Source organism: Crassostrea angulata, chromosome 2 (assembly GCF_025612915.1).
Source record: "Crassostrea angulata isolate pt1a10 chromosome 2, ASM2561291v2, whole genome shotgun sequence".
NCBI classification, from domain to species: domain Eukaryota; kingdom Metazoa; phylum Mollusca; class Bivalvia; order Ostreida; family Ostreidae; genus Magallana; species Magallana angulata.
In genome coordinates, this window is record NC_069112.1 from 78,556,939 (window position 1) to 78,569,891 (window position 12,953).

At 35.4% G+C, this 12,953-nt stretch overlaps 1 protein-coding gene across 1 annotated transcript in view; it reads left to right on the forward strand.

The window, feature by feature from the left end:
• The window catches only part of LOC128172217 (uncharacterized), a 219,288-nt gene that overhangs the window by 20,579 nt on the left and 185,756 nt on the right, over positions 1-12,953 (forward strand). The window contains 2 exon segments of the mRNA XM_052838003.1: positions 1,384-3,098; positions 3,480-4,409. Coding sequence (XP_052693963.1) covers positions 1,406-3,098; positions 3,480-4,409 — 2,623 coding nt within the window. The 5' untranslated portion in view covers positions 1,384-1,405.

Genomic DNA, 12,953 nt, shown 5'->3' on the forward strand with positions numbered 1-12,953 from the left:
GTCAGAGATAGAGAGACAAAGAGAAAAACGGTACATGTTGATAAGAAAACTGAAAGAGAGAGATAGAAAGAGAAACAAAGAGAAAGTACATTTTATGGAGAGAGAGAGAGAGAGAGAGAGAGAGAGAAATAAAGAGAGAGAGTTTAATGAAGAATGTCAGAGATAATAAGACAAAGAGAACAATATACATCTTGTTCAGGAAAGGGCATTAGATAAAAAGATAAAGAGAAAGCACATATTTTGGAGAGAGATAGTGGTAGAGTGAGAGAAAGTAAGAGTACATATTAAACAGTGACTGTTACACAGAAAGAGAAAGAGAGAGAGAGAGAGAGAGAGAGAGAGAGAATGTTTAATGAAGAATGTCAGAGATAGAGAGACAAAGAGTACATGTTGATCAGAAAGTGGAATTAGAGAGAAATAGAGAGAAAAGAAAGAGAAAGAAAGAGAGGAAAGAGAGAGAGAGAGAATGTTTAATGATGAATATCAGAGATAAAGAGACTAAGAGAGCAAAAGTACATGTTAATCAGAAAATGGAATGAGAGATATAGAGAAACAGAAAGTTCACATTTTGGAGAGAGAGATAGTGGTAGAGTGAGAGAAAGAGCAAGAGTACATGTTAAACAGTGAATGTTACACACAGAGAGAAAGAGAGAATGTTTAATGAAGAATGTCAGAGATAGAGAGATAGAGATAGAGAGAGCAAGAGTACATGTTGATCAGAAAGTGGAATTAGAGAGAAATAAAGAGAAAAGAAAGAGAAAGAAAGAGAGGAAAGAGAGAGAGAGAGAGAGAATGTTTAATGATGAATGTTAGAGATAGAGAGACAAAGAGTACATGTTGATCAGAAAGTGGAATTAGAGAGAAATAAAGAGAAAAGAAAGAGAAAGAAAGAGAGGAAAGAGAGAGAGAGAGAGAATGTTTAATGATGAATGTTAGAGATAGAGAGACAAAGAGAGCAAGAGTACATTTTGCTCAGGAAAGGGAATTAGAGAAAGGAAGAGAGAAAAAGAAAGTACATATTTTGGAGAGAGAGAGAGAGAGAGAGTATTCTTAGTAGTGAATGTATGACACAGATAGAGAAAAAAAAGAGAGAGGGAGAAAGTCACCAATGTTTAGCAGAGAATGTCAGACTTTTTAGAGTTTTAACCAAAACAAATATCTACTGGTCAAGCGTTTTTTATCTGATGATAATAGACCATTATTTATCTATGAATGAAGATATATTTATAATTATTTTAAAATAAAGTCTTGTTTAAATTGATATATTCCTTACACACAAAATGATATTATATAATGATATTTTAACAAATTAATTATATCATTTAATAGTTTTGAAAGAATGTGGTTGACATAATTCTTAAACACTTTATTTTTATTTAACAGGTTGTGATTCAAAGATATAGACATGGCCACAGCAAACTCCCTATATAGTACACATAAGTGTTCTAAGTGTCCGGGGGACACAGAGTACCATTGTGTATCGTGTCCATGTGATCTGTGTCCCCAGTGTAAAGAGAACCATGTAAAAGATCTCCAAACAATAGACCATGATGTTGTGTCACACCGTGATAAAATCAACTACATCCCAACACAAGAGATCTGTGTGAGACATCCTAGCCATGTTTATACAAAGTACTGTGAACCTTGTCAAGTTCCTGTGTGTGATTCTTGTTCAGAGGACCAATCGCACAGATTCAGAAGTTTTCGCTATGGCCAAGGACAGCACGAAATACTGGATATACAAACCACTTATGAAACAAAGCGACAACAACACAGAGGAACCATTCACACCATCAGAAGTGAGGCTCTCTTTTACAGACCTGTTCTCCTGCCACGAATGAAAACTGATTTCAAAACCTGTCACACAGAATTCTCCCGCTATCAATCAGAGATGTTAACAAAGGCCCAGACACTGAAGAATATCATTAACAAAGTGAGAAAAGATTTCATGAAAAATGTATTTTGTGACTTTGATTTCAAACACAGATGTTTAAAACAGACAATAGAAATGAGCAGACATATTGTCAGCCTACAGGAATATGAACTCAGATATATACAGCCAGAATTCACATTCAGTGCGCTACAATTCCTCTCCTTCATAAAGACAGTCCTCCCCCAGATAAATCTTACACTCCACACCAGCCAGCTCTCCATGACTGAGTCACTCAACAAGGAGGATGTGATGGAGTCACTGAGTGCAATCCAAATCACAGAGAGAGGAAACCGACGCGTAGGAAACCAGTGTCTGCTGAAACTGACGTCTGGAGCTGAGTTCCATCAATCTCTCACACTGACAGATGTTCGTGGTTGTTATCACATTTCCTGTGTGACATCAGACCGGGTCTGGGTCAGTGATAATAGAAACAATCTCATGTTGACAGACACAACAGGTGTCCCTCTACATCTTGTGAAGGATTTATGTAGTGGTGTAGGATTACACACAGTGAACAGTGAGAGTGAACTGATTTATATAGATAGGAAATATAACATCAACAAACTGTCAAAGGATATGAAAACAAACACCAAATTTATAGAGACAACAGACTTTACATGGAGACCACGGTGTGTGTACTGGTCCCCGTCCACTGGGGATCTACTGGTCGGGATGTGTAACTATGGGAGAAAGACAAGCGAGGTAACAGGCAAGGTAACCCGGTACAACCAGAGTGGACAACTCACACAAACCATACAGAACAACACCACAGGACTGGGACTGTATAGAGAACCTTACTATATAACAGAGAACAACAATGGGGATGTCGTGGTGTCTGACTGGTTGAGTGCTGTAGTGGTGACAGAGCGTGGAGGAAGACATCGTTTCTCCTACACAGGACGTCCATCAGGATCAGTACTACGGCCATGTGGAATCTGTACTGACCCGCTGTCACACATCCTGGTGTGTGATGTTAGAACCAAAACAGTACAGATGTTAGACAGGGACGGTCAGTTCCTGTCACATCTACTGATAAGACCATCAGGGATATTCACACCAGAGAGCCTGAGTTATAATGTCAACACTCACCGTCTCTGGGTCGGATCAGGGTACAGCAAGACGGTGGTTATATACAGGTATATCACCAGACAGGACGCTCTGACAGGTAAGTCTGACTCATTACCATTGTAAATTATATAGTATGTAGTTACAAGTCAGACATATATAGGATGTGATCTTATCATTTATCGATATAATGTAAGTACATATTATTGTTTATAGACAGTCAACATCACAAGCATTTAATGAGATGCAAATACATTACTTGTCTGTAACTAATCAATGTACTTAGATACATGAATATGTTGATAATTTCTTGATTAATAAATTAATTAGATACCTTTACCAGTATATGTTTGTTATTAATTAATAAAGGGTCTGTATTAATACATTACAACAGACAAACATTGCTGTACCAATCATTATACAAGATGTGATGTTTGTAATCAATCTGTTCCATCTGACTGTTTGTGTCTGATGTTTGTAGATCTGAATCCAGCCACTGCTGATGTGATGGAGTCACTCAGTGAAATCCCAACCACAGGGACAGAAAAACCACAGCAAGGAAACCAGTGTCTGCTGAAACTGATGTCTCCCCCCGAGTTACTTCCCTCTCTCACACTGACAGGTGTTGATCGTTGTTATCACATTTCCTGTGTGACATCAGACCGGGTCTGGGTCAGTGATAATAGAAACAATCTCATGTTGACAGACACAACAGGTGTCCCTCTACATCTTGTGAAGGATTCATGTAGTAGTCATAGAGGATTACACACAGTGAACAGTGAGAGTGAACTGATTTATATAGATAGGAATTATAACATCAACAAACTGTCAAAGGATATGAAAACAACCACCCCATTCATAGAGAGAACAGACTCTACATGGAAACCACGGTGTGTGTACTGGTCCCCGTCCACTGGGGATCTACTGGTCGGGATGTATAACGATGATACAAAGACAGCCAAGGTAACCCGGTACAACCAGAGTGGACAACTCACACAAACCATACAGAAGGACAACACAGGTATGGGACTGTATAGGTACCCTCGCTATATAACAGAGAACAACAATGGGGATGTCGTGGTGTCTGATGATGATGCTGTAGTGGTGACAGAGCGTGGAGGAAGACATCGTTTCTCCTACACAGGACATCCATCAGGATCAGGACTACAGCCATGTGGAATCTGTACTGACGCGCTGTCACACATCCTGGTGTGTGATGATAGAACCGAAACAGTACAGATGTTAGACATGGATGGTCAGTTCCTGTCACATCTACTGATAAGACCATCAGGGATATTCACACCATACAGCCTGAGTTATGATGTCAACACTCACCGTCTCTGGGTCGGATCAGAGGACAACAAGACGGTGGTTATATACAGGTATATCACCAGACAGGACGCTCTGACAGGTAAGTCTGAGTCATTATCATTCACATTAATTAGATATAGATAACTAAGACACACAGTCCGTGTTAATTATCAGTCAATAAGATACATGTAAGACATGTTTATCTGTGTGATAGTTTGTCAATATAAACAGCTCATTGTTACAGGGTTAGCTGTATCTATTTCATTAATTAGATGTACAGTCACGTCATTGTATTTACTTAATTAGAATAAAAGGTCATTGTAATTATTTTGTGACACAGGAATTTGTAATTATTTATTTTGTTACAAGTCAATTGAATTATAGTTTAATTAATTAGATGTCTGTAAATATTAAAACATACATGTGTCAGTGTTATCAGTTTAAAATTAAAATTTGTAGATGTAGCTCTTTCATTACATATCCTGTATGATATTAATTAATTAACCGCTAATTACTGACTTATTGTAGATAAACCCACACCCCGTCCTGATGGGGAGGCCTTGTACATGTCCAGCTCAACACCAGCCGTATAATGGAAATAGCTGGGATATTGACAGGTTGTAAATGTTTCTGTACAAATCTAGTCTGCTCTCAAAACTACACATGTTGTTTGTCACTTTGTTCAACATCTGCAGCTGAAATTGAGCTGTGTATAATTCACATGGACTGTAATACTGACTCCTGTTTATTTCACACTTTGTGATCATCCAAAATTGGCTGTCTGTTGCTGAGTGTGGAATGTTACACAAATTTTACTTTGCTAAAAATGTATTAACATGAAACAGATATTCATAAATGTATTAAGTCTGTAATAACTGAATAATAAAAAAAGGAAAAAAAACCTGAATGATTAAAAATTGTAATAGATCTTTTTTTCAATTTGAACATTTATGGTTATCATGCCCCCGCGAAGGAGAGGGGGGTATACTGTTTTACCCTTGTGTCTGTCTGTCTGTCGGTACGCCCTTCTGTCTGTCTGTCTGTCTGTATCAAAACTTTCTGTCACATTTTACTCAGCAACTATTCATTGCAGATGCTTGAAATTTTAATACACTCTTTGTTTATACTATAGGCATGGAATCTATTTTTGCACCAATTGGACATTGATTTCCTGTTTAATGATGAGTGTTTATTTTTTGTCTAAATTTTCAAACAAATTTTCGTAAAAGATTTCACAGCAACTACTCATTGCAGATGCTTGATATTTTACACACTCTTTGTTTAGGCATGCCATACGTTAGGATCTATTTTTGTACCAATGGGACGACAACTTCCTGTTATTTACATATATCAGAGCGGGGGTATCACTAGTGAGCATTGGCTCACATATATCTTGTTTTGCTAGACTTGTCCTCATCTGAGTAATATCATGTTGGTGTTGATCATTAACTACATCATTCATTAGTTTATTCTAATTCCTGTAGATGGGCCAATTTTACCTGACCACGAGGGGAGAAAACAGAACACCTTCCATGAAATCCTTACAGAGGAAGACAGAAAATAGACATTGGCTACGTAGACCAGTTACTGAAATATGATGTCCTTATCTTCAAAGACGCACTGACCCGAGTCACTCATGTCAGCAATCGAAATTGGTCTTTGTCCGTTGTCGTGTGGTGTCCGTCGTGGGTCCTTCCTTTATAATTTTACATTTTTAACTTTTTCATGAAAATTAGACGGTCTATTCGACTCTATTGTTACCATTTTTAGAATGAAGCATCTCTTGAATAAAAAGAATCTGAAATATGAAAATTATGACCCTACCACCCTCAGGGCCCAATAGGCGGGGCTTAATATCCAAAAAAGGTCAAATTGTTCTTCTCTACTCTTTGTACCAAAAGATAATTTTTTGTAACGGTATAGATGATGTAAGATTTTTCTGACTCTTGACAGTTTTTAAGATATGAAGTTGTTGATTTGCAGATCAATTATACATATATCAGAGATGTTAATTTTACTTGGATTTTGATTTTTGATAATTTGTAGAATACCTACTGTTGATCTTAGTCATTTTCTCACAGAGTATATTTTATAGGGTACCCCATTCTACGGATAACTCCTCCCACGGTTTTCAAGATAGGAAGTTGTTTTGCAGATCATTTGAACTTATATCAGAAATTTGCAAATTAATTGGATTTTGGGCTTTTTAAAAAATAATTTATGATAAAAATATTAGCTGTTGAACTAGGTCATTTTTGGCAGAATTTTGCATATAGGGTACTCCATTTCTCTGGATAGGTAGTGTTTATCAATTCAGGATAAATGGATTATGGATACTGTTGACATAAACGATTTAGAAAACTCGGCTTGCTGTCACGTTGACAGCTTTCACTTGTCCTGGTATTGGTTTAGTAGATTCTCAATGGACAGTACATGTTCTCTGTTTTACATATTTAAGTCGTTTGAATGTTCTTATAAAACCTAGGTGTAATTTAGTGCTTGGACATAGTTGTCACTTAAGATTTGGACTAATGTGTGATTATTAATTTTTTTTTCATTTGCACACAAGAAATCTTGTATATTGATGAAACATCATACTCAAAGGGGAATAACTCAAATTTGAATTCTTCAGGTAAAAACGAATAAAGAGTTATTCCCCTTTTCATAATGTTTTTTAGATAAAGTTTTGCTTAAGAACCGTAATTTGTGTTGTTGACCCTCAAAATATTTTTACTATGAAAGTTACTTGAATATCAGTTTATATTTGATTTTTAAAAATGTCATCATTAACGTGGATGGAAATCAAAGGGTGAAAAGGAGGATTCAGAGTCTATCATACCGAAATGTTTTTGTTTTTTAAATGGCAACATGTAATTTTTTCTGAATAGTTGACCTTCATCTGTATGTCAATATAATGTAAATTTACAGCTGAACCGTGTCCTAGATCCTCTAAGACCTATATACTTGCAATGTTATGACAAGTTGCATCATGGGATAGTGTTGTAAGGCAAGTGTTATTCTGTCTGTATCAACTCTTGTATTGGGTTTATGATGCATTTTGTAAAAGTATACCTATATGTATATACTTGGTGGGTTTAGCACTTTTCTCCCACACAAAACACTGATCTATATTGATCAGGTAGATAGAAAACTCATGTTTATGTAAATAGTGTTTGTGGAATATTGTGACCAAGTTGAAGTGAACTGATTTTTTTCCTCAAAAATTAATTTTTTTCTTTGTATTTACGCTTACCATGAAATACATAATACTTATATACAAATGATTTTTTAGCTCACCGAGACGAAGTCAGGGGGAGCTTATGCTATACCCTCGGCGTCGGCGTCCGGACCTGGTTAAAGTTTTTGTTGCAGGTCCTGTATCTAAGCTATTACTTGTCCTATCTTCACCAAACTTGCATGGATGATGCATCTGGACCTACTTATGGACTTGAAAGACTTAGATGCTGAATCTGAGTCCTAAATTTCAGATGCTGGAGGAGGTTAAAGTTGTTGGACCAGGTTAAAGTTTTTGTTGCAGGTGCCCTTTGATAGCAATATCTAAGTTACTGCAGGTCCGTACTTCACCAAACTTGCATGAATGGTGTGTCTTATGATACTGATGCACCAGACATGCTTGAGTGCTGAATCTGAGCTATAGGTTTCGGATGCTGGAGGAGGTTAAGGTTTTTGGGGCAGGTAAAGTTTTTGTTGCAGGTGCCCTTTGATAGCAATATCTAAGTTACTGCTGGTCCATACTTCACCAAACTTGCATTGATGGTGTGTCTTAGGATACTGATGCACCAGGCAGGCTTGGGTGCTGAATCTGAGCTATAGGCTACAGATGCTGAAGGAGGTTAAGGTTTTTAGAGGTGGTTAAAGTTTTTGTTGCAGGTGCCCTCTGATGATTATATCTTAGTTACTACTTGTTCTAACTTCACCAGACTTCCATGGATGGTGCGTCTTATGATACTGATGCACCAGACAGGCTTGAATGCTGAATCTGAGCCATAGGTTTCGGATGCTGGAGGAGATTAAGGTTTTTAGAGCTGGTTAAAGTTTTTGAAACAGGTGCCCTCTGATGATTATATCTTAGTTATAACTTGTCCTAACTTCACCAGACTTCCATGGATGGTGCGTCTTATGATACTGATGCACCTGACAGGCTTGAATGCTGAGTCTGAGCCATAGGTTTCAGATGCTGGATATGGTTAAGTTTTTTGGAACAGGTCACATGTTTGATAGATAATAGTTCTATTTCAAACTTGCATAGTTGATTAAACTATAATATGAATGAATCACAGAGGAAGCTTCACATGCAGAGCTTGATCTCCATTATCAAGGATGCTAAAAAATTTATCTTAGTTATTACAGGTCCTAACTTCACCAAACTTGAATGGATGGTGTGTCATGATACAGATGCACTTGACAGGCATGGATGTTGAATCTGAGCCAAAGGTTGCGGATGCTGGAGCAGGTTAAGGTTTTGATTGCTAGTGCCCTCTGATGATGATATCTTAGTTATTACTGGTCTGAACTTCACCAAACTTGCATGGATGGTGCGTCTTATGTACCGGGTATACTGATGCACCTGACAGGCTTGAATGCTGAATCTGAGCCATAGGTTTCGGATGCTGGATGAGGTTTAGTTTTTTTGGAAGAGGTCACATTTTTATGGATGATAGCTTGCATAGTTGATTTAACTATATTATAAATGAAACGCAGAGGTTGCTTCAGATGCAGAGCCTGATCTCAATTATCAAGGATGCTAAAGAAATCACCTACTTCACTCAAACTTGCTCGATAGATGTGTTTTTTGATAAATGATATAACATGATTCCTATGATATAGTATTGTATTGGATGAAACAATATTGTTTAATATGATGCAATATAATATCATATGTAATATAATGCGATATGATATTGCATCAATTTTTTTGATATTTTATGTTATGATATTGTATCATGATATCGTTATGTATAGTATTGTATATTATGATACAATATTGTAAAATATTATATTGTATTATTAATTTATTATTTTATCACATGATACTATTACATAAGATATTGCAAAATATAATATTGTATCTATATTACAGAAACTAATATCATATTATACAATATCGTATGATACAATATTATAGAATATACAATATTGTATCATACGATATTGTATAATATGATATTAATTTCTGTAATATAGAATTATATCACTTGAAATTGTATAATATGATACTGTAATATTATATAATATTGTATCATACGATATTGTATAATATGATATTGGTTTATAATATGATATATTATCACATGAAATTGTATTGTATTATATTGTAAAATATATTATTGTATCATACGATACAATATGTTTAATATAATATTGTATTATATAATATTTTACTTTATCACATAATATTGTATCATTTGATATGATACAATGTTGTATCAAATTATATTGTATCATATGATACAATATCATATTATGTATAAAAATGATACAGTATCATACAATATCATACTATATTATACTATATGATATTATATGTTTCAATGTTATGATGTATTATGTAATATGATATTGTTATATAATACTATATTGTTTTATATATTATGATATTGTATTATGTGATCAAATACAATAATGTATAACACAATACAATGTCATATCATACGTTACAATATCATATCTCATCATTGTTTATTATGGTATGTTATTGAATTATATGATGTATGTTGTAAATATGATAGGATGCAATATTTAATTTTATATTAATGTATTGATTAACATATGAGCATATGATTATCATACAATTTTTTAACAGATGATATATGATATTGTGTCAAAACAGAATCTATGAATATCCAAGATCATAAAGTATGATTTTCATTTAATATGATAAAGGTGGTCTCATAAAGGTGAAGTCTCATAAGGGTGATGTCTCGTCTCGGTGAGCTTTGTAATCTGTGATTACCTATGTTTGTGAGTTGTAGCAAGCTGTAGATAGAACTCAATAAATGTGATATTTATTCATAGATTTGTCTTTTTTCTTAGTAATACAGTACTGTAATATCTGGTACAAAGAAGAAGAATATGATGCTGTAACTTTATCTACAAGAACAAGACATTATGTATTGGGGCGAACACATTCTAACTGACAAACCAGTCTCCTTTTGGATTTACTATAGTTAGATGTTAATAGAGACTAGTCAACAATAAATTACAAAATGAATTTTCCATCCAAGTGCTAAGAAAAGTCTTCAAAACAAGAGGTTCGTGGGCCAAATCGCTCACCTGAGCAACGATAGACAAGATAAAATCAGTTTAATGGAGTTGCACAAAATATCTGATCAATGTGGTATAATACATGTAGATCCTGTATAGTTTGCATTCGTTGTTTTCGACAAGTGTGGCAAGTACAATGCGTTTATTCTGCGGCACACAGATATGGTAAGACTATAGGGATAAGTAATTTGATCAGTTTCCAACGATCTTGTCGGAAATCGTTAATTGGAGAAATTTGAATAAATGTTTAAAACATAGTTTGAACCGACAACCCCCGACAAATCCAAGATTGCGTATGCCGTCCCTTTACTTATTTTAACGTACATTGAATACACTTTTTTAACATGATTGAAACGGGTTTTCAGTGAATATTTTTAATGCAATACACAGAAATACACTTACGTGTATTGCTAATCTTAATCATTTTTTGCTTCGGGAACAAATAATAAAGAACTTCACTATCCGACAACAGAGCCCCTGTGATTACCCCGGGATACAGAAAGCATCGTAGAGTTTGAATGCGTCATTTCTATTTTTGATATTATACAACATGATTAACTTAGTTTATTGGGTTTTCCGTTATTTTTGTCAAAAAAGCCAAATAATTCGTATTAGAAAAAAATATGAGTAATTCAAATTAAGCTTAGAAACTACTGAAAATGGAAAATTACATATCGTTGATCTTAAAATAAATAATGATCAATAAAACCAACTCCCATCAGAACTTCCTTACTTTAATTCACTGATGTAAACGCTTCTCACAATAAAAAAAAGTCCGATCGAGGAGATACGAGTAGATGATGATTGTGATGGCACCCGTTATTTACGAAATTCAACGCGGGGGAAAGTGAAAGCTGCCGATGAATATGTTCCAAGACCATGGGCGAAAATGACGGACATTTTTTGGAGGGATAGAAACTGTTTGAACAGATTAGAGGGTTTTGTCAACGTAATAATGCACATACGTAGATTAAATATTCTTGCAAAATCGTAAAACATTCCGACTTATGTATATATACGTAATATGTAATATATATATATATGTGTGTTATATCATTTTGAAAGGGATTAATTTAATTACAATCAATATCGGTTTGAATTTAAGAATTATCATTTTATCTTTAATTTTTACAATTTCATTTTTATTTTTTTTTTAAAATATGATTGTATAGCATTTGGTGAAGACATCGTTTGGTCAACAAATACTATAACATGCGCGGATCCAGATTTCTTTTTTTTATTATTATTTTTTTTGGGGGGGGGGGGGGGGGGGGGGCTACGTTTATTTAAGTTTGCCGGGGGGGGGGGGGGTCCGAGGCATAATTTTGGAAATTTTAAGACGTGATTTAAAGAAATCTGAATTTTGCAGACCCCCGTCCCCCTCTAAATCCGCGCATGTTTAATCAAATTTCTTTTCATATAAAAGTACAAATGTCGTATCTTATTAAAGTGATTGATGTACATTGGAGATTTGGTGTTCACTAGATTCTCTACGGTCCTACATGGAGAGTTATTGTTCTGACCCAGAGGAAAGCGCTATAGCTGAATGTTTCAAACTACGACACCCCTGCTGCTATCTGGCGACACGATATGACGTCACTGGATGTTTTCTGGGGTGGACTATAAGATGTCTAACTGGTTAGTATGCGAGAGAGAGAGAGAGAGAGAGAGAGAGAGAGAGAGAGAGAGAGGAGAGAGAGAATGTGTGAGAGAGAGAGAATGTGAGAGAGAGAGAGTGAGAGAGAATGTGAGAGAGAGAATGTGAGAGAGAGACAGACAGACAGACAGACAAAGTATTTTTGCTAGATTAAAAATCTTATGCAGAGAAACTGTGTCCACACAACCAACGTTCCCATGGACTATACGACATCAATGGCATATGTCAAGAATCTGGTCATCAATGTATCACAACGGACGACGACCAACGTGTGCTGTAACAAATACCAACCTACACCTGCATGTAACCTACCTGCATGTAACATATAAATCAACCTAAACTGTATGTATTCTACCTACATGTAACATATAAATCAACCTCAAAACTCAAGTGACTCAGGAAAATTAATGTTTCTCTCATAACATTTATAATATAAAATATAATAAAATGTGATATTGAAACATTGAAAATTGGAATTTCGTGACTCAAATGAAGATGGAACCCGCTCAAAAGATACCTAGAAATGAAATGATATACAAGACAAACGATTTCAAGCGGTTGGAGATCAGTTAAAGATCTATGGGATATCCAATGTATGTAGATTTATGCCATGATACTTGGAGAGACAATCTACATTCAATTTGGTTTATTCACGAACATTTAAATCCATAAACAGGCGTCGGAACCGGGGGTGGGGGGGGG